The following is a 27,768-nucleotide window of genomic DNA, read 5'->3' on the forward strand; positions in this document are numbered from 1 at the left end:
GTGTTTGAGCTATTTTTCATTACTCTTCTGTATTTTTACTTACAGAATCATTTCAAGTTGTGGTAAGAGGCAACGGCTTTTATCACGCAAGAAATATCGACCAGGTACTCTGCAGCTTCAAGCTCAACGACAGCCTTACTATCAGTAAGTTTGCAATTTGATGGATTCCAGTGCCCCCTGTGGCTGTGTCACCCCATGAGTGACAGAAGTGATACAGGTCACCTCTCGTCCAATTTGGAGGGGTCCTTGCAGTGGAATGTAGGGGTAGCTGAGTAGGGATCCACATCTAACAGAAGCTTGAAACATCTTTAGTCAATGCTGTGACCTGTGGGCATTGTGTCTCCAGGGCTTACATGGGGTGTGCTGCTGCACAATGAATTCCAGCATCATTGTAATGGTGCATGTGGGTGAGGCATACAGCCAGTGAGGGTATCAGGTTTTAAGAGGGAGAAACAGAATTGCTCCCTAGTCCTTTGTTCACTAGTGAAAAAAAATAACGCTATCTTGATATCCTTGTGGTGTCTTCAGACTATTTATTTACCAACTCAGGAGATGCTCCCCACAAAGCAGGGCTTTCCTAGGCCTGCTCCGTTCCTCTCTGACACCAGTTGCTGGTCTCATCGCAGGGAGTGTGTAACGTGGAAACTCCCTGTCATCGCTGTGCTAAAGAGGGTCTTTTGTTTGCTGTCTCAGCAGCCAGGCAAAGGACTGAATGGCCAAAAAAGATGGAGTGTCCAGTTTCTCAGCAGTCCTCTCATTCCCGAGAAGCACGGTGTGGGGAGGGGAGCTTTGCTTCTTTTCTGTATATGCTGCCCTTGTTGACTGTGCACAGTAGAGGCTTTCATATCCTTTTGTGGTCAGACTGCCTTCCCCAGCAGTCAATTCACTTACAAGAGGGAGCACATGAATCGCGCCTTCATTTCCTATCCGAGTTGCCTACGTGGAGGCTACATTAAATAAACTCTGGTGGTTTCTCTCTCATTCCGCTTACAGATGCCCTTTGCCAGGGATTTGTTTCTTATGGTTTACCAGGTAGACTGACTTTAGTTTTTTTCTTCCTTGTCCCTAATGCACTGGCAACTTGACTGGTGAGTGCTGACCTGGGTCTGGAAGTGCACAGAAGCAGAATTACCCAAATTCCTTACATCTCCTCCATGTTGTGTTGTCCTTGGATTAGGTCTGCAACAAATGTTGTGATGAGATACTGATCTATGCTGGCTGACTTTTGCCCTCAGGCTGGCCCTAAAACATATCATCATTTCCATGGCTTCATCTCTGCCAAAGCAGGGAAATGAGCTTTGTCTTCAAGTGTACTTGATTGAAGCATGAAGGAACAACTCTCATATCTTCTGTTGCTCAAGTTAATGTGTTTTTTAGGTAGAGAAAGTAATCAAGCCTTTAAGGTTTAAATAAACTGACAGCTTTTACCAGGCCCTGATTCACTTGGGTCAGACTTTTGTGGATCAGTCTTTCTCTGGACTGGCAGCTTAGCTGCTTTATTGTGCCATTTGAAGCTAAGGTGCAGTCACAGCAGTGATTTGTCTGCTCTTGTGCCTCAACTTACTTTTAGTGGAGTGGCATTGCAGGATTACTGCTGGGCTTCCTCTTGGTGTTCATGGGATGTGGCTTTTGAAAGCAACAGAATTAGCACTGCCGACTCTTGGAGCAGCAGAGTTCAGAGAGGCAGGAAAACACCTGTGCCTTGCTTTTGACTCTGCCTGCACCAAACCCTTGTAAACATAGACTGTTTCTGGATGATGCTGCCACAGAGGGGAGGTTGGGGACAGGAACAGCAGCAGCTAGTGCAGGACACGTCCTCACAGAAACATTGGTCATGGCCCCTGTCTGTCATATCTGACCAACTATGGGTTTCTTTTTGCTCCAGTGTCTGTCCACTTCAGCTCTACCCCATCTCTGTTCTTTCTCTTCCCTGGGCTCAACAGTGCAGCCTTGGCTTCTCCTGTGTGTAAGTTTGGAAGTGGGTAGGTGAAAATTGAACCCTATGCTTTTGACACCCTTGAGTAACTTGTGGGATCAGAGTATTCAGTATGAGCAGAGTTTGTGTGCACTTGTGAGATAGGCAAGATGAATATTGCTCAAAGCTGGTTTCCAAATGGCTGATCGCTGCTGTCAGGAACAGAGATGTATTTCCATTTCTTAGCTGTAGTATCTTCAGCCTGATAACATTGTATTGACATCAACAAGAATGGTCTTCCTAGTACTTGGCTTTCTAATCAGTGCCATTTGAGAATACCGGTACTTGCCTATGTATTGAATTTGTCTGTGGCTCTCATTGGTGTCAACACTTCTCTAGGGCGTGGCCTGCTTGGGACAATCTCTTTTTTTCATCCCTGACAGTTATATTTACTTCTTTCCAGATGAAAAGCCGACCCTTGTTCAAGATACTTACTTACTTGTCCTGCCCCAGTGATAGAAGATGCTGGACAGTAAGTATTGCTTTTCAGCACGTGTCAAGAAAGAGAGGACTTCTAGATGAAGGTGTCATTACTGAGCTAAGAGCTCAAAATTTTGCCCAAAGTGCCAAGCTAATAAATTTGTGTGTGTGGCAGGATTACCTCCATCCCCTTTGTGCCAAATCCTCTCCTAGTATGAGCCATTCTATTCAGTGTTGGGTCTTTAGCATGGCTTAACCAAAGGCCTTGTTGGACCATGGTCCCATATCATAGAATGGTGATTTTTTCCTCTGTTCCTACATCTTGTTTTTTCAGTCCAAATGGTAATTGAATTCTAGACAACTTTTCATTTTGATTGAAGAGAGATGCTTGATTTGAATTCGCTTACTGCTGTTGTAGATGTTGCTTCCTGTGTTTTGCCCTGCTCTGGCTAGTGTGGGTATTTTTCAGCTGTTGTAATCCTGCGGACTCCTGGGGGACGTGGCATGAGGCCCTACCTTCTTGGGTGACCTTGTGGGTGCTTAAATACTGTACTGGGGATGAGGGGAAATGCCTCCCTCCCCTTTCCTGTTTATGGGTGAAGGAAAGCTGTTTGGGTGGGTTTTTTGTGGGTTTTTTGTTTGTTTGTTGCTTTGTGGTTTGTTGTTTTTTGTGGTTGTGTTTTTTTCCCCCTCTGATCCTTCCTTTGATATTTGAGAATGGCTAGGGCCAGATTCTTCTTTAATTTCACTGTCACTTCAGTATTCTTACACCTTGACCTCAGTACAAGTATTCTGGATTTTCTTGGATATAGAAGAAAACACATTCTGGCTCTTTAGGCTGCAGAAGGAGTTTAAAAAAAAAGCCTTAAATTTTCTTGTGCTATCTAGGGTAATATTGTGAATGTCTGAGACTCTGTTATGACTTACTGTCCTAGTGCCCTTTGCCTCAGGTGGGATGGAGTTTTTCAATAAAAAGCATATGCCCCAACTCAATTAAGCCAACATAAAGGTAGCTCCTGGGCAAGCAGAGAGATAAATGCAGGTAAGCACCTGAAGCCATGAAAATGTCTTGACTCAGCAGGACATGTTATCCATGCGTGTTCATGAGCCAATGGCTAAAACACAGCCAGAATAAAGGAAACAATGGGTATAAAGATGACACTAAAAATAAGTGTATCTGTTTTGTGCTTTAGGGTGGTTTTCCTACAAGTCAGCATGAACAACGGGCTAACGTTCATCTCCAGCTCTGTCAGCATCACCAGCACACAGTGTGTAAGTAATTGCAATGGGGCTTGACAGAGAACCATGAGATCTTGGAAAGAGATGATGGCTCTTCAGGCAAAGCCTCCTTGAGTGAGCATGAGCTCTCTATAGCTTCTGCAGCACACTTATTGACTGAATCCCAGCATTTCTTTGAAAAATTACCAGCACTAGTTAGATTGAATTGTTACTGATGATGGATAGATCATGATAGATTTACTGAATAAAAAATTACAACTAAAAGGCACCCTACCCATTCCTATCCCAGGAAAGAGAGATCCTTAGAGCTAGGATCTGACTGGAAGGGAATCTGGGAAAATGAGGGAAGGAGCGTCAGCAAGCAACACCCTGTTGAGCTTTCAGATCCTTTATGGGATCTGAGGTGAAAGGTGCAACTGCTAGGACTTGGATCTGGAAGGGCCACAGTGTGGAAGGTCCTCTAAATTTGCTTGGTTATTTTTTTTGATTGGAGCTTACAGCATTTGTTCTTAGACTCCCACAATTTGCCTTTTTGTTCAGGATTCGGTAAGGTGTTTTTTACAGTTTTAGTGATGGGAGCTGGTTACTTTTCTCTTGGTGTCATAAGGATGACCAGAAAGGGAGCAGCTTCAGATCCTGGGACGACCTTCTTGATAACATGCTGCTGCTCAGCCCAGCTGAGGGAGAATGTACTGCTGCAGGACAGTGATGACTGTGATGTGAGCATTTCCTGCTCAAAAAGACCACCTATCCTCTGGTGGAGCATCAGGGACCAACAACTAGAAGTGATCCTCTAGCAAAATCTGATTTTTAGAATCAGTCAATCAAAATTAAGATGATGATTAGTAGATAAACATTTGTCTTTCTTGCCTTGAAGTAAAATAGGCAAAGCCTATAGCTGATGTACTGTACTAAGCAAGTACAGTAGCTAAAGATTTGGCCTTGTGCTTGTGGATGAGACAAGTTTGCTGAAGCAACTGATAGCAACACTTTGTATCAAAGTTGAGCTTTATTTTTGTTAGTGTCTAAAGGACTCTTATAGCCTATGCCAAATGCTGTCATATCGGTTTGTAATCATTGTTGGCCTTTTGACAGCTGCAGAACAGAAGGGCAGGAAGGAAGACAGAGGCAGTGACTAGAACTTGCAAATACCATTTTCTGATGTTTCAGCAGTGAAGCTGTGAAATCTCACACCGGATTGCTGGAACAGTCTGGGATGCAGGGATGCAGAATTTAGCAGAGGTGTATTTGCTGCTTCACCTGATTATTTTTAATTTTCCAAAACTTTCCTCTAAATTTTCTACACTGAAGATGAGTATTTTCACATTTTATTCCCTTCTCTACCTCAGGTACAATAAAATCTTTTGAGTCTACAGTGAAACGTGTTAACTGATGCATTTAGTTACCTATATGTGATTCATTTCTTATCAAGACTGAAGTCTTACCCCTAGCTGGGGTTTCTACAGGCCAGAGCACGGACGGAGGAAGCTTTCGTCTCAGTAGCCTTAGGATAAAGAAAGGAATGCAATCTCCAGTCCTGTCAATCTCTTGCAGATTGAATGTGAAGGAAACAGGGACCCTGATTTTCAGCTGGTACAAAAAAAGACTGTCTCACTCCAGTTACATCCTGTAAGCAGGGAGGTTAGCAGTTCAGTTTCCAACTTTGTCTTAATTTCATGCATTTCACTCTTGTCATTCTAGAGACTCCTCCATTTCCTTTCCTCTCCTGTTTCCTTTCCTCTGGGTGGCAGTCAGCTGGCCTGCTCAGCTCTCCTCCCCAGCTGGCCCTTCTGTCCTTTCTGTACAGTAAGTATCTTCTCTTCACTTTACTCCTAAAGCCTCTGTGTGATCCCTGTGCTTATTTCTGTTCAGCTTCGTGAAGGCTGCTATTCCCTTTTCAAAGTCCAGCTTCACTACGATGCTTTGTATGTTTAATCATTAAAAGACAACTCTTTAGCTTGTTGCTGCCCACAGCTCCTGAGCTGCTGCTGGCAAATGTCTCTGCAATTTATATGAGCCCTTAGCATGGGAAAAGCAATGCCTGGGAACAAAGGCTACAAAACAAGGAGGTAATGTTGTTCGGAGTGACAGTAGCAGTGGTATGTGCATCTGTTGGCTCATGCACTGGATTGCTACTGTGCTTGGATTTATTTTTAAGGTGTGCAGCAATACCTCTTAAAGTTATGCTTGACTTTATTCATCCTTTTCGCAACAAACTGACTTCACTGGGATTTCATGCCTCTCAAGTGTCTGCTTTCCAGATATGTTAGTGCTACATGAGGCCATTGGAGGGCCAGAGAAGAGGGGCTGCAGCACTGAACTGCAGCTGGGAAGTGTGTCTCCTGCCCTTTAAGCAGGGCATTTGGCACATATTGCAGCATTCCACCTTGGCTTTCACCTGACCAAATGAAGGAAGTGAGCTAAATACTGTATCCCAAAACAGGTCAGTTGTATCTAAACGGAGAAGCCACACACCAGTGGAGGGATGGTGATGCTGTGACACAGATATGGAATATTGAGCTACCTGCCTAAAATCATGGAGTAGGAGCTGTGGTTTGGCTAGTCCCGTCTTCAATATGTCAGTCCTGATAGCTATTGGTTTTGGTCTGAGAAAGAACTAGGTACCACCTGAGTCAGCCACATGTGATGTCAGTTGGTATTTTCTTTTCCATTCTCAGCTGTTTCATTGTCTGAAGGGAAAACAAACCCAGTTGGAAGAGTGAAGGGAACTCCTATTGTAAGAAGGGGCTAAGCCTCAGTTTCTGGTGTCATAGGAATTCAACAAGTATTTTCAGATTAAGTAAGATGAATCTCATGGACTTTATCCTCCATAAGTCTTCTTTGGAACTGGCTTTTTTTTCCATTTTTCCTTCACCTGTCCTTCTTTGAAAACCTCTTACAGCTTCTTCTCTAGTCAGGTCCTATTCCCTCAGCCTGATTCACAGATCTTTCTTTAAGCTCTTTTCACATCCCCCTAGCCCCAAGCTACTCTGCAATTTGCTGCCAGATTTTACCTGTTCTCTGGTACCCCTACTGCTGATGAATCAAACCTCTTCTCAAACTCAGAAAATCATAGAATCATAGAATCGTTAGGGCTGGAAGGGACCTTCAAAGGTCATCTAGTCCAACCCCCCTGCAAGGAACAGGGATATCTCCAACTAGATCAGGTTGCTCAGGGCCTCATCTGAGGAGGTTGAGGAGGTTTCTTTTCCCAGTATAAAAGAAATGGCAGGAGCACCAGAGCTAATTTTAACTCATCCTGGAGTCCAATGCAGTCAAAGGAAGTGGCATGTCCTAGCATGCCACACCCATCTGTAACAAATGTTTAATTCCCAAAAGGTCACATGCTCCGTATGTTCTACAGGGGCCAAGCAGCATATGAAGACCTGCATTCCTGTAGTCGTCACAGCAGTACACAGAGTTAATAATCTTCTGAACACTGATGTGAAATGCTCTGAGTGCAAAGAGTCCCTCAAGAATTACATAGGAAAATCAGAGCTGTGATTCTTTTTGGTTGCCTGGCTGCTTTGAAAAGCTAATTTCAAGTGTTAACACTTGATTTTTTTTTTTTTATTCTAGTACTTTTGAATAAAATTCAACTTCTATTTTGAATGTAGACCGTTAGCTACCTGTCCCTGGAGTCCCACCATTCTCTGTAGACAAACAGATGGAATATAAGAATCAGGAACTAAGATCATGATTACAGCATGTAATTAAAAACAGTCAAACCAGCTCCAGGAGGATTACCAATAACCAGTGGCGTTAAGGACTAGTTTGCATAGGCACTTGGGCTGGGTTTGTGTGTGCAGTTTTGACTCAAGGCAATTCAGGCAGGCTTGGGAGCTGATGAGGCTCAGCAAGGAAGTTGTGTTCTGTTCTGTGATGTTGGTGTGCAAACAGTTACCCATAAGCTCTTAGCTCCAAAATTGCCATTCTTTGAATATCGGCATTTGCATACTCTGCATATCTAGTGGTGAATGGTTACTCTACACCCAGAGTCTGTGGTCATGTACTTTGAAATACCCCTCTGACAGTATTAAGGGACCTCTTAGCATGGATTTGGGAATGGTTGGTATAGAAGTTTAGCACCCTTGAATCTAGTGGGCTATATGCATACCGTAAACTTTTATATAAATTATACATATGCACACCACAAACAGGAGGTGCTTTTCTGAATCATGACTTCAAATAGAGATTTGTCACGCTGAATACTGATATGACCCTGATGAAATCATGATTGACTACACCATCTATCTGAGGCCTTGTAGTGAGGGAAACCTGGCTCATTTTGCCCAGTCTAATTGTGTAACTTCAGGGCTCCCACCTTGTTTGACAAATGCAGATAACTCAGAAGTGATCATCTTGTTTGCAGCTGACTGGGACCATCCTTTTCATTGCTCTCCTGATTCTCTTTCTGCTGCTGGCTCTGGCTCTCCTTTGGTGGTTCTGGCCTCTTTGCTGCACGGTGGTAAGTACAGGTTTTTATTCTTTGACTTGGTTTCATGTGTTACCTGCAAAAGCACAACATGTGTTGGAGTGAGTGGTTAACTTTGTTTAAGAAAAATGCTGCCAAGTTTGTAAGGCCCTGATTCAACAAATTGCTTAAAGTGCTTGTTGAAGTCTGGGTTTTTGAATGTTGCAAGGCCTGTGTGATGATGATACTGAAGAAGTTTAAGTGAGCTTGTGGACATGGCCCAAGTTTCTGTAGAGATCAGGACCTCCTTAGAACAAGATTTGAAACCTGCTGCAGAAAAGTGTAATGGAACTGGTTGGTTGACTGCCTAATATGCGCGTAAGCATAAGGGTTTAGAGACAAGAATTAGGCTTTCTTTTTTTATTTATTCATAGGAGTTGCAGATTCTGAGCAAATATTTTGCACTGGCTTGGTAGTCGCATGACATTAAGTCAGAACTACCAGAATATGGAGCTGTGTTATGAGTTACTTAAAAAGGTAATAGGTAATTGAATAGTTCAGTGTGATGGATTTAGCTTCTTGTCTGCATTTAATTAATGCCTGCTGAAAAGCAGCGGGCTAGTGATGGGATTGAATGTGGCCAAATGGTCCAGCAACCTTTTTGTGATATGAGCAAGAAAGCAGAGAGAGCATAGTATTGAGATGGATGAACCTTACCGTTAACTCAGATTTCTCCCATTGTTTGTATATTCCAGGTAATCAAGGAGCCGCCACCACCACCACCTCCAGAACCTGTAAGTGTGCTATTTTTGAACTGTTGCACTGTCTGCAGCCATTGTAAGGTATTGTGCTGTCCAGGGACGTCAGCCCTGTAGGTGTCTTAATGACACCTTGAAGGCTGAGAGAGGAAGTCGCTTGGGTCAGGAAAGTTATTTCTGCCTTCTGCCCTCTTTATATACTTACAGCAAGATTATTTCCATCCACAGTGAATATAGTTGCATAACTCAGAAGTCTACAGACCAACAGTTCCTATGGTATTTTATTCCTTCTGCTGTGCATCCAACAGGTGTGTAAGCAAATCTTTGCTTCTCAAGCTGTGCTGAAAGCTCTCCCTCCTCCAGTAAAACTGCCACTGTTCTCAGCAGGAGTTTAGCCCAGATTGGCAGTAAGGAACAAAGACTGGCAGCAGGAAGAAAGGACAGCGAAGACCACGTTCTTGTGGCTTTGCTATAGGAGAGGGAGACAAGAGCCTGCCCTGGCTGTGGTTCTGCTGCAGAGTGACCTTTGGAAGGACATTTAGCCTTTCTCCATTTAGGCTGGGAGCTGTTTGAGGCAGGGTTGTATTTAGCTCTTTTTGGGACAGTAACACACTGACCCTGACCTCAGCTTAGTTTGACTGTACTAATTTCATGAAAATAATAGTAATAAATAAAAGTACCTCCAAAGAAAACTCATGCCTGCCTTTATTTTTTTCCTAGGCATAGACAGTTAAATGATGGAAAAATACTTGCCTAACCCACAAGAGAATCTTACAGTTTGCTGCTAACTTGGTGTAACTTGGCATGAATATCAGAAGGCAACCACAGCTGCTGTTTTGAGGTTGCCAGAGGCCACCATTACTGTGTGTGTGATCCTGTTGCTTGTCCTGGCCAGCAGCACTGTGACAATTCAACTTTAGAATATTAGGCTGAGAGAGCTGGGTCTCTTTAGCTTGGAGAAGAGGAGACTGAGGGGGGGACCTCATTAATGTTTATAAATACATAAAGGGTGACTGTCATGAGGATGGAGCCAGGCTCTTCTCACTGGCATCCAATGATAGGACAAGGGGAAATGGATATAAGCTGGAACACAGGAGGGTTCCGCTTAAACATGAGGAAGAACTTCTTCCCAGTAAGGGTAACAGAACACTGGAACAGGCTTCCCAGAGAGGTTGTGGAGTCTCCTTCTCTGGAGATGTTCAAAACCCACCTGGACGCGTTCTTGTGTGATCTGATCTAGGTGGCCCTGCTCAGGCAGGGGGATTGGGCTAGATGATCCTTTGAGGTCCCTTCGAATCCCTAACATTCTGTGTGAATATGCACTGAAAATCATGCTGGTTTTAGGGTGATTAGAGTTGTTCTGAAGTATGCAATTGCAGCCGTGCTGCGTTTGAAGGAGGTTTCAGAGAGCATCACACCCCTGCAGCAGAGTTCCCAGATGCTTTGCAATTATTCTGATTGGCAGAGATTTTAAATGCAATCAAAGAGACTTTGAGCTGAAGTAAGCCTCCAGAAATAACACACTTACAGATGCTATCCGTCCTTTTATTTGGCCTTGTCTTTATCCTGTGTGGCTACTTAGCACTGGCCTCCTGAGGTATGGTGACCTGCCCTTTAGCTGATATAGTCTGGTATTGCTGCTATTAAACTGAATATGGTTATCTAAAACTTATTCTAAACCACAAGTGTTAGATTCCCATTACTTTTCAAAATGTATATGGTAGCTGTTGATGTTACTTTGCCATTTGTTCAGTGTAGGGGATATTTTGTATAAATTCTATGTCAGCCATCATTGTTAACTGTGTCCTGCTACTGTCAGGCTTGCCAGCAATAAGGATTTTTTAGACACAAAGACTTGAAATCTGTATTACATCACATGGAAAACGCAGGATATTTTATACGGTACCCAAGTTCATAAAGAAATCAAATATAAATTAATTAAAACTGCTGATGTAGTTCACTGGGTACTGTTTTACATGAGGCACCAAATGGGATAAAAACTTGTATATTTGTTATAATCTTTAAAAAAAAAAACAACTTCAAAACAACACCCAAACCAACAAGAATACCCAACACCAAACCGCAGTGCCACCTTTGTATATTTATTTCCCTGACTTAAGATGAAAACAAAGCAACAACAACAAAAAATCCCAAACCAAAACAAAAAACCCAAACCTCTTTACTAGTTAATGGGAATGTCAACTCTAGTCTTGGCCATACTAAAGAATTTGTTGGAGGAACTGACCCATGAACTGTAGCTGAAAGATCAGATGCCACTGAATAACTGATGGAAATACCTTGCTCCAAGGCATAATTTAAGAGTTAAATATGAACAAACAAAAAATCAAAGCATATTTTTTAAAAGCTTTTTATTGAGTTTGGAACTCTCAGTTTCTTTTACATTCCAGTAGAAAAATGTAGGGCAACTTTGAGAAAAGATCACCTAGTAATCTAACAATAATTTGTATCCTTCTTTAGTGTTTGAATTTCACTTGATTTATTTTTTTTTAGTAAAATTTAAGTCCAGGCAGTGTTCTAGAGACAAGCTTGTACTGATGAAAATTGACAGAGGCTCTGTGCATGACCAGCCCATGATATGCATATCTGCCTATCAGCATGAGGTGTAGTTATTTGTCTTTATTAAAGAGTATGAGGAATGAAGATGGTATTGTAGGATACTGGTTGGGCCCTTTCCTCAATTATGTGTGTACTTGGAGAGTGTCAAGGTGTGACTTTCAGCTGCCTCGACTCGATGTAATGATAGGGAGTCTGAGAAGTCCTGGTGACTTCTATCAGCTCAAGATGATAGAGCTGGAGATGTGTTCCCAGGGTTGTTGACCAGATACACTTGCCAGCCTTTAGTTAAGTAAGAACAGAACAATGAACCTGAAGTAAAACCTGATTCACTCTCTCATGTTCCAGAAGAATAATCTGCAGTCTTATAATTGCAGATCAAAAACTTTGGATCTGAGCTTCCTGGCAATTTGGAGAATGCTTGAGTCTGAGTCCTAGTTCCAAAATGTACTGCTTGACCCCAGACTCTACAAAGAATCAAGCAGCCTAGAATAACTGCTTACAGCTGCCGTAAGAAAAGGATCGATGCGCATATTAGAAAACAGTGGTAGCTTTTTTCCCCTCTTAGGTGACATTAAGTTCTAAAAGCGCAATTAATAAATGATTTGTTTAGGTTAACTGATTGCTGCATTTTCTGTATACCATAGTGGTAAGCCAGTATAATGTATGATTCATCTCCACTTTGTCCTCCTTTACAAGTCAGTTGTGATGTTGAAGCTCAGTGCCTATTTAACTAAATAGAAGCTGTCTGGAGAGAGGAATAGGCAAATCTTCTTTGGCTTCACTAGTTAAAACTGCAGCTGCAGAGACAAGAGACTTTTGTTTCTTGTCAGCAAATAACACATAAAGCCAGATATCCAAGAATTGGACCATAGGATGTTAATTTGTTTTCCATAGCTTGTGCCATTTATGTGAGAACAGCATCAATATCTCCCTGTCTTTCCCATAGGAATCAGATGATGAAGATGGATTGCCAAAGAAAAAGTGGCCAACCGTGGATGCATCTATTATGGAGGTCGAGGTGTTGGTGGGATTAAGAGGATGGAGGTATTTGGCTTGTTCTTTAGTGTTGTAAAAAACAGCACATTTAATTATAAACTGTAGAAGTATATTTTTATGTGATTTTTAAAAAGCTACCTAGATGGACTAGAGACTGAGATTTAATTAGGGCTTGTCCACTTGATTGCACCTGCTGTCTAAGTAACAGACATCAAGCTGCCATCATTCACATAAATAATTAAATTAATCTAGTATTATGAGCCAGAGAAAATTTGCAAGTTAAGAAATGGGATAAGCACCAAAAGAAGTTTTTAATCTACTCAATCAAACCCTTCTGTGAGTGCAATTGTGTCCAGTTGTCTTGTCTCAGGCAGAGTTACACTTGTCTGGAGTATTTGAAGGTGCCATCTACACTTTGCCTGGCTGCCTGGAAGCAGTTGGTTTGGGAAACTTACACTAGTGATTTTTCTTGTTTTTTCCTCTTTCTTATTTTTTTTTTCAGTGAGCATTAACTCCTAATGCACAAAACAACATCTATGTTGAAATTGTCCAATAAATCAAATCCTGCCTTGGGATTCATGCACAAGCCAGCCTTAGTTTGTAAAGTGAGGTGTTACCTGTGAAAGAAATTTGCTTTGTGTTATCTTATGGCATATACATGCCAGGGAGTCAGTGGATAATGCTGTGATCAGCAGCTGACTCCTGTAAATAACCACGTTAGTGAAAATCAATTCAATATTCCTAACCATGGATAATGCAGGGAATTGTCACTTACTTGTATCAGCTGAGAGCCTAATGATGGCTTTTTAGGGATGTCACATCAGAAACTCCCACTAGAGTTAATGGATAGTTGAAGGAAGTGGGTTAATATAAGTTAGCCAAGAATCTGGACCAAGCTAGGGCTAACAGAATGAAAGCAATGGCTTCCTTGCAAGTCTGCAGCTGAAGATTGCATCTGAATATCCTGAACTATTTTCCTCCTAAGAATTTTATCTGTGATGCTGAGTAAACCTATGGATCATATGTAGCCCTTGATTGCAGGATCACATTTCTGTTTGAGGCTCAGAAAACAAATCAGAATTTCAGGATGAAATACGCAGTGTATAATACATGAAGTTAAAGTTACTGTCCCCTCTTGTGACTGTGCAAGGTCTTCTTTAGAAGAGCTGTTCTTAGTAGCAGGTGCCCAACTACTCTTAAGATGCTTTTAAGCCATTCAAGTACTTATCTACTAACCCTGTTTTCACTTTTGAATGGAACAGCAGGATCTGCTTATGGCTGGCTATAAAGACTGTGCACCTTAAGCTGGTGCTGCTGCCTCCTTTTTGCGTCAGGCAATGGGAAGTGTATGGACCTGTATCCTAGCAGAGCTGGGCAGAGTGCTTCAGACTTCACTTGGAAACGGGTTAATCTGCCCTGGATGCTGTGAATTCCCATGCTGCCTTAGGTTACTGGAAAGTGCACATGCTAGTAGTTCAAGCTGATTTGAGTGAGAACGTTTGACTCTGAAATGTGTATTTCTGATTACACTGAGTTTGGTGCCTTCATAAATTTGGATTCAAATCTGGTGGTATTGGGTCATCTGGTGAGAACTAGGTTAATCTCTGTGAAAACCACCTGCTGATGGGGACTGCTGGAGTATCCCTACTGACAATGTGCTCTCCTGATTTCAGGTGCGATGGGGAGACAAGGGGTCAACAGAGGAAGGAGCAAAATTGGAGAAGCCCAAAATGCTATTATTAAATTGCCAGAACAGGAGTATGAGCCATGGGAACCCAAGCCAAAAAACCTCACGTGAGAAAACCACCTTCCCAGCGGAATGGTACACTCAATCAAGGTAATGCATCTGCCCTTAGTTTTACCAAGTCTCTTATGTCATGCATGTTACTGCATCCTGCTTCCATAGCATGTCCTTTCTTGTGGTGGAGCTGAGAGATCCTATTTAGAAAATGGCCAGTACACCTCAACTTTGCCATTTCTTGGAACATGCATTTCACCTGGCCCTGTGTTGCAATAGAGTTTTTAGGGGGAGAGTGGAGGGTGTTGGAGGCATGAGCAGAGATTTTTCCTCCTTCAACTCCACACCTCCTCTCTTTGGGTACTTTTGCACAGCATGGATTGCAACAGCAGAATATCCCAGCTCTTTGTGGGAGAGCAGAGTGTCCTATTTTGTACCATCTCAAGGCAACATACAAAGAGGATCAGACTGTGCACAGTCCTTGCTTTGACTGCACTGCGGCCAAGGCCTTGGGTTAGGATTCAGCTCTGCTTCCCTCTAGTTCAGCCACAAGATAGAGTGTTTGATTTTGGGGCAAGTCGTTCAGTGTCTCCATGCTTTTTCATCCTCATTTCTCCTGTGTCATTATAGTATCTGGTATCTCTCTGTCTTTAATGTATGTATCCTCACACAACTCTTTAGGCAGGGCAGAGCTGTTATCTTTGCTTACGGAGGAGGAAGCTGAAGGGCTAGCGCAGGCCGAGAGAGCAGCATGCCACAGTCATCCCAGAAACCTCTGGCCATGTCCCAAACCTGTGCTTTGTGGGATGAGGTCCCCCTCCTCACCATGCTCACAGATCAGCTTAATAGTGCTTGAATTTACTCACTGGAAAGTACCTGTGAGTTTAAAAACCTGCCTATGTAGGAACTCTTGTGGCTATTCATCCATGCTCCAGCTTACCTCGCCTCCTGTCAGTACAGTATTTTTTTCTGCCTTTTGTTAACATAACACCTGTCTAATTGTTCCTCTTATTGAAGCTGTTCACACTGAACTACAGACATTCTCAGTGAGTTTTGAGCAGGGTGAATTTGGCCCATTGTGTATCAGATCCACGTTACCCCATTGAGGTCTGTCTTCTAGCTGTCTAGATAAGCAGTATATAGAGGGCAAGGGCACAGGAGCAATGTTTGTGCAGACAGTTTAATACAGAAAGGCTGGAGCAACTCATCTGTAGTTTAATTTCATGCTATTTTCCCTGAATTTCTTGATCATGTCATAGTTGTTGGTTTTTTTATTCCAGGGCAAACTTGATGCACTGTGGGCTTTGGTTCGACGAGGCTATGATCAAGTCTCTCTTATGAGACCACAGCCAGGAGATAAGGTAAGATGTTACACACAGACTTGTCTGTTAGCAGCAGCAGTGCTCTTTCCCTGCCAACCACCTCCTCTTTTCTTTCTCTTTCTTTTTTTTTTTGGTGAGCTTGTCTTTTTTCCTATTACCCTGAGGCTAGAAATTTGTCACAGGAACCAGAGATTTCAAAACAAGCTAAAGTGTTTGCTGTGGCATCTACTTAAAAGTATTGCCCCAAAAGGTCAACAGCAATGTCTCCACAGTGATGATTTGAGCAGACCGAGGAAGAAGCTGGCCAGCTGCAGTAGTATGAGCTCTTTTTCAGCAATATAAGTTCTTAGCCTTGTTTTTTCTAGGCATATGTGTTGGAGTCCAAGGATTGATTCTTTGTTTGTGGATTCTGGGAGACTGCTCATTTTGAATTTAATATGCAGTAGTTGTTCTGCAACATTAGTCTTCCTACCCAACTTCATAAAAATGTTTTTTCAGATTTCATAATAGAGCTAAGTGATTAATGAGAGAAATCATGAACTGTGCAGAGGAAGAAACAAGTCATAGCAAAGTTAAAGGAGAATAAAGTTTCTGTAGAATTCTGCAAAGACATATTTCTTGATTATATCCTATATATAGGCAGAGATTATCCCTTGCCTTGGTGAAGTTTGTTGGCCAAACGTAGGTCAGGAGTAGATTCCTCTTTGCCTTTGAGCCACAAAGATGTCTGTGTGCTGCCCCTGGTCACTTGCGAAAAATTAGTTCAGGGCGCTCTCATGATTTCCCTGTGAGAGCCTGGCACTGTTATGGTTGTCTCTGTCTTGTTATTTCTGGGCGGACAACTCCGTAAGAATTGAGTGCTGCTGCTTTGAGCTGTTGCACCTTCACATCTGGCTTTCTGCAGTGGAGCTTTGAAACACCAGGGTCAAGCAGAGACAACAGCATCTTTCTCCCTGTGGTGGCCCTTCTCTGGCCAGAGTCCATACAGTTCATCACCTCTGCTCTCGGGGGAAAGGGTGATAGAGTTACAGCAGTGGGGGCCATAAAGTACTTTTCTGAGGTAGGAGTGGTGCAGAGATCCTTGTGCTGGGTTTGCCTGCCTGGGTGATTTTTATACCTAATAAGTCTTAAAGACAGCTCTAATTTGCATAATCGAGGGCAAAGACATTACATCTCTCCAACTTTTGGCAAAACACTGTTAGGGCATTTGTCTAGTTATTAAGGAAGCATATGCAGCTTCAGTATTTAAAGTTTAGTCTCTTCTCTTTTTTCCTTTGGTGTGTAAGGAAACGAAGAGAACAGACTCAGCTTCCTGTGCTACTTTGTAAAATAGTCTTAACTGCTTCACTGAGCTGCATTTTCAAGGCAGCTGTGCTCGGGACACGTTATTTACTGTTTAAGCATGATCTAGAGTTTCTGAATAGGCTCTTTAGGCCCAGCTGTATTTTGATAGCACTAACATTGTATAATACGAATCTATCCTCTGCCTTTTCACTCCCTCAGTTGGTGCATTTCTATCAGCGCAGAGCACAACAGGGCCTCTGTTAGCCCATGCGGTCAAGAAACATGCAGGGGGCTGGCTCTGAACAGGCATCCTCAGTTCCTTGCCTTCCAGCTCTGCTGCTGGGAGAACGAGGGACTCAAAAGAGGCAATGTAAAACATAGAGAGCTGAAGGATTATTGTATCAGGGGGAACATTAGAAAAATCAAAGGTGCATCTGAGAAATAGGGTGGAAAGAATCCTATTGAGCCAGATTTGGTGGAAGAATAGGATCATCTCTGTTCCCTGGCCTGTGAAATTAACTAAAGCTGAAGAATATTGAAAGAGAAACAAGAAAATGACTAGACGTCTTTCTGCTGTAAAAAAAAAAAAAATATCGCAGGCCTGTATTTCATGGAGAAAGCTAGCACAGAAAAAAGCAAGGTTATTATTTATTGTTTGGTTGACTTTCCTATTAGCAATTCTCCTCAGTGGAGAATTGGCTTCTTAAGAGTTAGGCTTTTCTGGAGGGGAAGTGTTTAAATATACATGTATGTACACAGAAGCGTATATGGATATATACACACACATGCACGCAGTTACTTCATGGCTGAAGAATGGGGAAATCAAGTCAGTGCTGCGAGTGACCACCAGCAGCATGGAGAGCCTGGAGCTCTGGCTGCGCAGAGCTGGAGGAGCCTGGCAGCCCAGGAGCAAGCCCACAGCTCTGCTCGATCCAGCTCTGGTGGGGACAAGATCACTCCTGTCAGATGTGCTGACAGCCATGGATGGGTTTTGGTTTACTGTTGGGTAGACATGAAATTACAGCCAAACATGCCTCGGTGCACTGTGTTCTTCCAGACTGCGCCATTCAGAGGCCAGTGACTGTGTGGTGATCTTGGAGAGAGGATTGCTTTGCTTTGTGGGTCAGAGGGGAAGAATTCTTTGTGGTTTTTTGTTTGACTTTTTTTTTGTTTAATTTTAAGGTAATTTCATAGCTATCTTGGTTGTTCAGGAAAACTTACAGCTCGGAAGGCAAAATAAACACACAATTTAATTGTGTTTTAGCAGTGGTGTTTAGATTCATAACTCGGAAAACTCCTGTCTCTGAAAGTCCTCAAATCAGTCAAACTATTTTTACATTTTTTGGGATTACGAGAGGTATAGATAGTTTCCCACTAGAACAAGGTAACTCACTGAAGTTATATTTTCCTGAATCTCTGTTTTACAGTTTACCTTCATTTAAAAAAAACACACCACAAACTTGTCACTTTCTATTTTTATTGCTACAATTGGGCATATCTTCAGTTTTCGTAGCTATTTGGGGGGAATTATAGCAAAACGTGTTTTTTTTTCTGCATAATGGGAATGTTATAGTAGTGAAAGAACATCCACAATACAGGGAGAAAAATGTTTCTTACAAGGCTTTTGGGACGGGGGAAGATGTCAAAGGATAATTTTTGACATTAATTCTCAGGCACAAAAAGAAGGCCTATAGGGGGTGGAAGCAAGGACAGGTAGCCTGGGAAGAATACAGAGTGGTTGTCTGAGCAACCAGAGATCAGGTTAGGAAAGCTAAAGCCCTGATAGAGTTAAATCTGGCCAGGGACGTCAAGGGCAACAAGAAAAACTTCTATAGATATGTCAGTGATAAAAAGAGATCTAGGGAAAATGTAGGCCCTCTCTGGAAGGAAATGGGGAACATGGCTACCTGGGATATGGAGAAGGCTGATGTTCTCAATGACTTCTTTGCCTCAGTCTTCCCTGGAAAGAGCTCCAGCGGCACAGCCCAAGTCACAGAAGGCAAAGGCAGGGTCTGTGAGAATGAAGAACCACCCACTGTAGAAGAAGATCAGGTCTGAGACCATCTTAAGAACCTGAAGGTTCACAAGTCCATGGGACCAGACGAGGTGCAACCGCGGGTCCTGAGGGAACTGGCAGATGAGTGCTAAGCCACTATCCATCATATTCAAAGTCGTGGCAATCTGGTGAAGTTCCCAAGACTAGAAAAGGGAAAACATAGCCCCCATCTTTTAAAAAAGGGGAAAAAAGAAGACCCAGGGAACTACAGGCCAGTCAGTCTCACCTCTGTGTCTGGCAAGATCATGGAGCAGATCCTCCTGGTGACTATGCTAAGGCACATCGAAAATAAGGAGGTGATTGGTGACAGCCAACATGGCTTAACTAAGGGTAAAGCCTGCCTGACTAATTTGGTGGCCTTCTATGATGAGGTTACGGCATTGATGGACAGGGGAAGAGCAACTGACATCATCTACCTGGACTTATCCAAAGCATTTGATACTGTCCCACACGACATCCTTGTCTCTAAACTGGAAAGACATGGTTTTGATGGATGGACCACTCGGTGGATAAGGAATTGGCTGGATGGTCGCACTCAAAGAGTTGTGGTCAACAGTTCAATGCCCACGTGGAGGCCTGTGACGAGTGGTGCTCCTCAGGGGTCAGTACTGGGACCAGTGCTATTTAACATCTTTGTTGGAGACATGGACAGTGGGATTGAGTGCACCCTCAGCAAGTTTGCAGATGACACCAAGTTGTGTGGTGTTGTGGACACGCTGGAGGGAAGGGATGCCATGCAGAGGGACCTTGACAGGCTGGAGAGGTGGGCCTGTGAGAACCTCATGAAGTTCAACAAGGCCAAGTGCAAGGTCCTGCACGTGGGTTGGGGCAATCCCAAGCACAAGTACAGGCTAGACGGAGAATGGATTGAGAGCAGCACGGAGGAAAAGGACTTGGGAGTGCTGGTGGATGAGAAGCTCAACATGAGCCGGCAATGTGCACTGGCAGCTCAGAAAGCCAACCGTATCCTGGGCTACATCAAAAGAAGTGTGGCCAGCAGGTCGAGGGAAGTGATTCTGCCCCTCTACTCTGCGCTCGTGAGACCCCATCCTGGAATACTGCATTCAGCTCTGGAGTCCCCAACACAAGAAGGACATGGAGCTGCTGGAGTGGGTCCAGAGGAGGGCCACGAAGATGATCCGAGGGCTGGAGCACCTCTGCTATGAAGACAGGCTGAGAGAGTTGGGGCTGTTCAGCCTGGAGAAGAGAAGGCTCCGGGGTGATCTTATAGCAGTCTACCAGTACCTGAAGGGGGCCCTACAGGAAAGCTGGAGAGGGACCTTTTACAAGGGCGTGTAGTGATAGGACAAGGGGCAATGGATTCAAACTGGAAGAGGGGAGATTTCGATTAGATATACAGAAGAAATTTTTCACTCAGAGGGTGGTGAGGCACTGGAACAGGTTGCCCAGAGAAGTTGTGGATGCCCCATCCCTGGAAGTGTTCAAGGCCAGGTTAAATGAGGCTTTGAGCAACCTGGTGTAGTGGAGGATTTCTCTGCCCATGGCATGGGGGGTTGGAACCAGATGATCTTTAAGGTCCCTTCCAATCCTAACCATTCTATGATTAAAACGCTCCTTAGAAACTTTTGAGAGGTGTGATTTCTGTCATCATTTGAAAATGAATGCTTTGTTTTGGGAGCTTTTCTCCCACAAAATATCTGAAAAATACTTGTAGAAAAAAAAAATCTTTCCTTGATTAGTTTTGGTGAAAACCAAAATATGTTAATGTTTTCATTGATTCACTAATGTATCTGGTTTTGTAAGAGAAGAAAAAGGTATGTGAGGCATTTTTCAGAGCTGTTCAGCATCTTCCCCTACAACACAGCCCTCTTCTCTTTGATTCTGCAGAACATATGGGGAAGGCAGTATTGCTGCCCCAGATTTTCAAAACATGACTTCTTCCCCAGTCCCATCAGGAAGTGAAGTTAAAAATGGCATTACTTGTACTTTTTGAGTCTTCATGTGGTGCAGCCCATTCCAGTGTGTGAGAGCCTTGCAGTAGAAATTCAGGCTGAAGACTGTGCAGGAATACAGAGCTGACTGCTGCAAGGCACTCTGTTTTCCTTTGCTCTGGGTGGCCAGGGCTGCTGTCTGTCCATCCTCATTTCTTTTTTCATCATGAGCCTGTTGCCACCTGCTCTTTTCCATGCTTGTGATCCCCTTGGACCCCTGCCCTAGATGTTCCCTTGTTTCCTTCTGTGGTTTCTTCCTCTCCCTGCTCTTTCTGTCCTTGTTTCCCTGCACCTCTCTGAGATGAGGGACTGATGCCCTGCAGCCCTACCTTCTGAGAACGATGGGTTGGTCACCAGCTTCGTTCCCCTGTTCCTCTCACGCTGCAGGAAGGAGCTGCTGGTAGGAGCATGCCCTAGGTATGGCTTCACTGCAGAGCTGGCTGAGGCTCCGGAGAGCTCTGTCCTGGCTGGTACTATCCAGGGCACAGCAGGGCCTTCTCAGGAAAAGGATCCCAGAACAGATAACCCAGCAGCATTGAACAGGATTGTATTAATAGGACTGGTTGTTAAAATCACAGGCACTTTTTGGAACTGACTAAAGAAAACCAGCCAAGCACAAGCTCTGATGCCCCTTCTCCTGGGAGCTGTGCCCACAGTGTTTGGCTTGGCTCTGCAGACAGTTGCTTCTCTTGGTCTCCATTCAAGATCATGTCATGGCCCCACCAGTGAAATTAGTTTTTATTAGTTTGGCAAGTACCTCAGTAAAGGGTCACAGGACCCCACTCACTAGACTTCTACAGGTCACCCCTGGCAGGAGCTTCTGTTGGACCAGGATGGGACAGCGAGGGATAAACACGCACTTAGCTTACCTCATCATTAGCAGACTGACTGCTGTTTGTGGGATGGTGTCTTGCTGAGCTCTCCAACAGCATCAGCAGAGGGATGGAGAGATGAAAGAGGGCTAACAGCTCTCCTGTGGATTGCTAGGCTTTCTTCCTTGCAGTAACATACAAAGGCAAAGCCTTGATAGGCATTTGTGCTAGTGTTGCAGTGATGGATTCCTTAGAGCTAGGCTGCTACTCTTCCCTTTCTCCCCCAGAAATCTGGGGCTTAGAGGACCAGCAGTTGCTCTTCTGGTCCAACAAAGGGGTTGACGGCTCCAAGGTGGGCACACTTTGCTCATCCAGCAACATAGAGCACATCAAGGTGGCCAAATGGCCTGGCAAGCTATGTTGCTCAAGATACTCAAGCTGCCTTGAGGACTTCCCCATCACTCTGTTGGTGTACTTCTGAGCTTGCAGGGGTCTGCTATGACAATTGGAGTTTGGGATATATTAATGCCTGGTTATCTTGAAGTATCTCACAGAAACCACCGTAGCTGGTGGGGCAGGTTGTCAGTAGACTCTGCAGAAGGGAACTTTCAAGCTCTTCCCCTTGGCCTCATGGATCAAAAGCAGGGCTGTTACCAATGCCAGCAAGTAAACATTAAAAGCCCCAATATGTGCAGAGAAGAAGGTGAGATGCTACTTTCAAATGGTCTGCTTAGTTGCTGCTTTCAGCAAATCCATTCCATTTTGCATTTCAGCACATACTGTCACAGGAAACTCTCAGAGGCTCGGTTTACTGAAAACCTCAACTGAAAAAAAAATTTATTTTTTTTCTCCAAGGCAAAATTGCCCTTGTTTATTTTAAAGCTTTAGAAAGTGATCTCATTTTTGTTGCTGAAAACTACCTGCAACAGAGTGAGAATGTAGACCAGATTTTGCTGTCGCCATCACCCTTGTATACTCATAGGACTTCACTTGAGGAAAAAAAAACAGTGCTTTAGCAATACTACCCTGTGGTTTGCACATGCAAAGCCCTTTCCTGGGGAAGGGGACTAGAAGCAGGCTGTTGTACAGAAGTCTGAAAGCCTTTTTTTTTTTTCCTCCTTCATTGCATAAAACTGAAGGTAAAAAGGCTGCTGTGCAGCCAAAATTTCAGACTATGAGCTGCTTCCATATATTGGAAGCCAGGACTTCTGAGTCCTTTCAGGTTCTCACCATGGAGTCATCGCATGACGTTGAACAAGGCATGGCAGCTGGAATTTTAAACACCAGCCCTCTGAAATGAGAACAGGAGTATTGGGTTCCTCATTCTGTGTGTCCCTTTGGAAGTGATCACTCTTAAGCTGAAAGGCTTGTTAATCTCAGAAGGTCTGATACCCTCAAATTTTGAGTGATTCCTTGTAATGCTGACTATGACATCTATGTGCCTTAGTCTTCCCAACTGCGAAATAATCATGAGAACACAGTACTTGCCTTCCTTACAGCCATGAGGTTTAGTTAAGGCCTGCCATGCACTTGAGACTCCTCAGATGAATGGTAGGACATCAAGCCTATGGGATTATTAATGACTAGTAATTATTTTCTGACTGCTGCCCACGGGGATGGCAGCACCCGCCTGTCACTCCATGCTAGCTGCTCTACTTCTTTTCAAGACGGAGTAATGGCCTCTAATAGGCTTCCCTGCCACTTGCTTGGAGATGTGTTGTAATCTCCCCAGTAGTAATTGGCAGAGCTACAGGGGGTGCTGGAAAAGCAGCACTGAGCTCCTTCAGACTGTATTCATCAGTGACTGCAGCCTGGTTCTGAGGCTCTTCTCCCTTTGCTTAACCTTTCTGGAGCCAATTACCTTCATAAGCTGCTGAGAAATTAAGAGACAGGGACATTGCCTGCTGGAGTAGGTGATCTCACTTTGTCACTTTGAATGAAAACGTGATACACGTAGCCCCTGTTTTACTTTTTCTTCCTTTTTGCAAAGGAGACCGATATCAGTAAGGGTTCATTCCTGCTGTAGCAGGCATGGCATGGGGAAGAAAGCTTCCTGGTGTGGGACCAGTGTCCTAATGCACAGTTCCCAGGATGTGCTGAGCACTGCAGCTGGATATACATAATTGGTGACAAATTAATTTCCTGTCCTGCAAGAATCCCACATACTTGGTATTACCTCTCACTTGTGCCAGAATCATGTTATTTCTGATGTGGAAGAAGTCACAAATGGGCTTTGAGGATAGATGCTGTAGCCCCTTGGTGGAACTAGTGGTGTGTTTGAGTCTTTGGGAGCCAAGGGCTCCCAAACAACCACAAGAGGCTCTTCTGAAGGATGGGTACAAATCCCAGGGCTGGTGCTGCTTAGTGCACAACAGGATTGGTGCTAGGATTGAACAAGGATTGGCCTTGAGGTTAAGAAACTGGGATGTGACTTTGGAGACCCTGGCTGTAGCTGGTGTAAGTTATTTCACTTCTGTTGTAGTATAGTTCCACAGTGAATAAATGAGATAAACAGTAAATTCTAGGAAGGTGAGACCATGTTCCTAACAGCACTTTGAGCACTTCACAGATGGACTCTATGAGGTAGGCAGAGGCTCTTCTGTTACTCTTAAAGCACGTGTAGCACTTTGATATTTATGGTAAAGGAACAGGTTGAACAGGTCTGATTCTCAGTTTTTTTATAGGAATTGTGACTTTTGGATAAGAACTGGTGACTTAGCCCCTTGTTAACTGAAACTCTGACATGTTTACCTTAGAGAATAGGCTTTTGCATGTCATCCACAGTTTTCCAGGCAGCACTTCACTGATGCTCCACAATCGTGCTTAAGAGTACAGTGTGTCTAAGCTATGCAGGCCTGGCTTGGAGCCAGGTGACTATCTTGGGACTTAGATAGAATGGCTGTGCTGCCATTCAGAGAGACCTGGACAGGCTGGAGAGTTAGGCGGGGAGAAATTTAATGAAATGCAACAAGGGCAAGTGTAGAGTCTTGCATCTGGGTAAGAACAACCCGTGTACCGATACAAGTTGGAGACTGAAACTGTTGGGGAGCAGCACAGGGGGAAAGGGACTTGGGGGGTCCTGGTGGACAGCAGGATGACCATGAGCCAGCAATGTGCCCTTGTGGCCAAGAAGGCCAATGGCATCCTGGGGTGTATTAGAAGAGGTGTGGTTAGTAGGTCAAGAGAGGTTCTCCTCCCCCTCTACTCTGCCCTGGTGAGGCTGCGTCTGGAATACTGTGTCCAGTTCTGGGCTCCTCAGTTCAGAAGGTCAAGGAACTGCTTGAGAGAGTCCAGCGCAGGGCCACAAAGATGATTAAGGGAGTGGAGCATCTCCCTTATGAGAAAGGCTGAAGGAGCTGGGTCTCTTCAGCTTGCAGAGAGGAGACTGAGGGGGGACCTCATTAATGTTTATAAATATGTAAAGGGTGACTGCCATGAGGATGGAGCCAGGCTCTTCTCATTGGCATCCAATGACAGGACAAGGGGAAATAGATATAAGCTGGAACATAGGAGGTTCTGCTTAAACATGAGGAAGAACTTCTTCCCGGTAAGGGTAACAGAACACTGGAACAGGCTTCCCAGAGAGGTTGTGGAGTCTTCTTCTCTGGAGATGTTCAAAACCTGCCTGGACACGTTCTTGTGTGATCTGATCTAGGTGGTCCTGCTCCAGCAGGGGATTGGACTAGATGATCCTTTGAGGTCCCTTCCAATCCCTAACATTCTGTGATTAGGAGGAAGCCCACAACTCAAGGTACGTCTTTTTTGAGAAGACAAGTGCACAAATGTGCATGCAGTTGCTTGCTAGGACTGCATGTACAGATCCACGATTGCACATGCAAGTGAACAGATATGCTGTGGCCATGTTTGTTTCTTAGGCAGCACTCCTGGATCATGCCGAATCCCATGTTACCTTGTTTCAGTTAGATTGCTGGCAGCTGTGCATCCCTCATTGTCTTCTGAGTTGGGTAACAGCCCAGAAATTACCTACCTGGCCTTCCTTAGCTCTCTGCTTACATACTTCTAGTAACTATGTAGGAATCCATTTCCCCGTATGCAGAATGAGTAATGCTGCGACCTTCCTCTGAAGGTGTTTGAGCTCTAGAAATAAAAAATGCCATGTAAGATAATGTCATACTAAAGTTATTGTACAGAGTGGTAACTAAAAATCAAAAGGTGTTTCATCATTACTTTCTACAGAGGAGCTGTAGTTCTGGATGTCTCTGTTCTTGTATAACTACTGTGGTTCACTTTGTGGTACCAGAAGAAAACCAGAATCACTGTGTCTGCCGTTATACAAGTAACACAAATATACTACGCAACCTGAAGAGCTTATGAGCTATGTCTGCTAAGTCTTTATCTTAACTTAATCTTGCTTTGAACATAAACATTATGTTAATAATAAATCTTCCAGTTTTATATGCCAGTTTAGTCTCAGATAGGAACTGTTCTTGGAACGAGAAGACTGCGCTTTGCCCTCTTTGCAGCAGCACAGGTGGTTTCTGTAGCATTTTAAGATCTTTCTGTCTTTTTTTCCTTTTTTCTTTTTTTTTTTTTGGCATGTGAACATATCCCTCTTTTTTCCTCTCCTTTTTGGGTTTCTTCTGGAGAAGGTAAGTACCCAAGTAGACACCTCAGTCTTCACTGGCTGATAACTTTAAGGAGCGGGATATACAGAAACTTTGAAGTGAAGTCTAACAAGAGCAGTGTCTCTTCTTGTAATGCTAAAGGCCAGGCGCTCTGAGTGGAGCAGAGTTTTGAAAAATGAGAGGAGGTGTACCTGACTTTTATATTTTTTTTCTTTTTGCTTCTGGGGAACTAATCTACTGTCTCTGGTAAGTTGAGACCAGGGTGTATAGCAGTTTGTATGAGAGGTGTCAATGAGGTGCTCATGGAAAAGAGTAACTTCAAAATGTAGAGCTGGTACTTGATAGACCAGTCAAGCTACATAGGGGAAACATGGCAGAGATATATTTGCATAGAGCATTAGATCTCTATAGCATACCTGAAATGGGAAGGAAAGTTCCTTATGAGGACGTTAGTACTTGAGTTGCTTCCCTGGTATGTTCATTCCTAGAAATAATCAGGTGGTTGTGTCCTAAGGAGCTCTTCCATCCAACTTAAAATAGGAGCATTTGGCAGGGAATTTCTGTGCTTTGTAAATATGCCAGTACTGATAATGAACTGTATGAGTCTCATCCCAGGAGAAGAAAATCCTGGTGAAATAAGCACAGAGGAACCTGGGAGCTGTGGGTTTACCATCTACTTGCTCTAGGTAGCAGTAGAGCCATTTAAAGGGCCAGGTACCCAGAGCTGGGTTGGGGACAGTCAGATCTGTTTCCAGACTTTAAACAAAGAGGCAGCTTGTCTGTGTGGTGGGCCAAGATCTTAATGTTTTTGACTGAGGCAAGGAAAAATAATAACCATTTTCACCAGAGATCTTTCTGAGTCTCCAGAATTATCCTATACCCTAGGTGGGTAAAGAGCATTGTGCTCTTCCTCTGTGCATGCCATAATCCCAGTTTGCTCCTGAAGAGATAATCATTCGCTCTGGAAAGCACAATGACATTTAGTTACAGTTTGAGCAAGACCAGTTATGGTCTTTTGTGGCCTAATTTGCTCCACCCAGCAAGCCACCAATACCTCAAGGCTGAGCCTGTTGCACCCAGCAAATGTTTGTTGCTCTTGTTGCTATGCTCCAAAGCCCTCCCTGTTCTAAATGATGGACGAATGCAATCTCCTTTTCCCTGAAAACGCCAAAGGAAAGAGAAAAATCTTTGCAAACCAACCACTGTTGTTTTTTTCTTGAACCACATTCTAGTCTGGTCAGCATTCAAGTGTGGAAATGTGTGGTGCTGTGGTTAAAACAGGGGATGTGAGTCACGAGTCCTGAACTTGTAAATACCTTTTTTTTTTTTCCCCCGAAGCTGCTGCATAACCTTGGGTAGATGACATGACCTGACAGTGGCTCTCCTCACTTCCTCCACTCCAGGAGCCCCATCTATAAAACCTGTCAGAAAACAGGAAGGCAGTAAATCGTATATTGTGAGTGCAGGTTTAGGTTAAGATGTTTCTCTAAGGTTTGAGTAGAATTTGGTCTGGTGTAACCGTACTTTCAGATCAGTACTGAATATAAAGTATGTTTGATAGACCTTAACTTTGATTATGCCCAATGTTATCTTTTTCTGTTCTCTTTGCCACTTTGCTTTTTTAGGGCTCAGAATCAAC

The 27,768-nt window shown here is 43.7% G+C and overlaps 1 protein-coding gene across 1 annotated transcript in view; it reads left to right on the plus strand.

The window, feature by feature from the left end:
• The window catches only part of ANTXRL (ANTXR like), a 61,416-nt gene that overhangs the window by 25,119 nt on the left and 8,529 nt on the right, over positions 1-27,768 (plus strand). The window contains 13 exon segments of the mRNA XM_086616838.1: positions 46-144; positions 2,379-2,411; positions 2,414-2,447; positions 3,589-3,667; positions 8,007-8,102; positions 8,804-8,842; positions 12,330-12,381; positions 12,384-12,427; positions 14,053-14,104; positions 14,107-14,160; positions 14,163-14,216; positions 15,135-15,163; positions 15,398-15,478. Coding sequence (XP_086472964.1) covers positions 46-144; positions 2,379-2,411; positions 2,414-2,447; positions 3,589-3,667; positions 8,007-8,102; positions 8,804-8,842; positions 12,330-12,381; positions 12,384-12,427; positions 14,053-14,104; positions 14,107-14,160; positions 14,163-14,216; positions 15,135-15,163; positions 15,398-15,478 — 746 coding nt within the window.

Source organism: Tauraco erythrolophus, chromosome 9 (assembly GCF_009769465.1).
Source record: "Tauraco erythrolophus isolate bTauEry1 chromosome 9, bTauEry1.pri, whole genome shotgun sequence".
NCBI classification, from domain to species: domain Eukaryota; kingdom Metazoa; phylum Chordata; class Aves; order Musophagiformes; family Musophagidae; genus Tauraco; species Tauraco erythrolophus.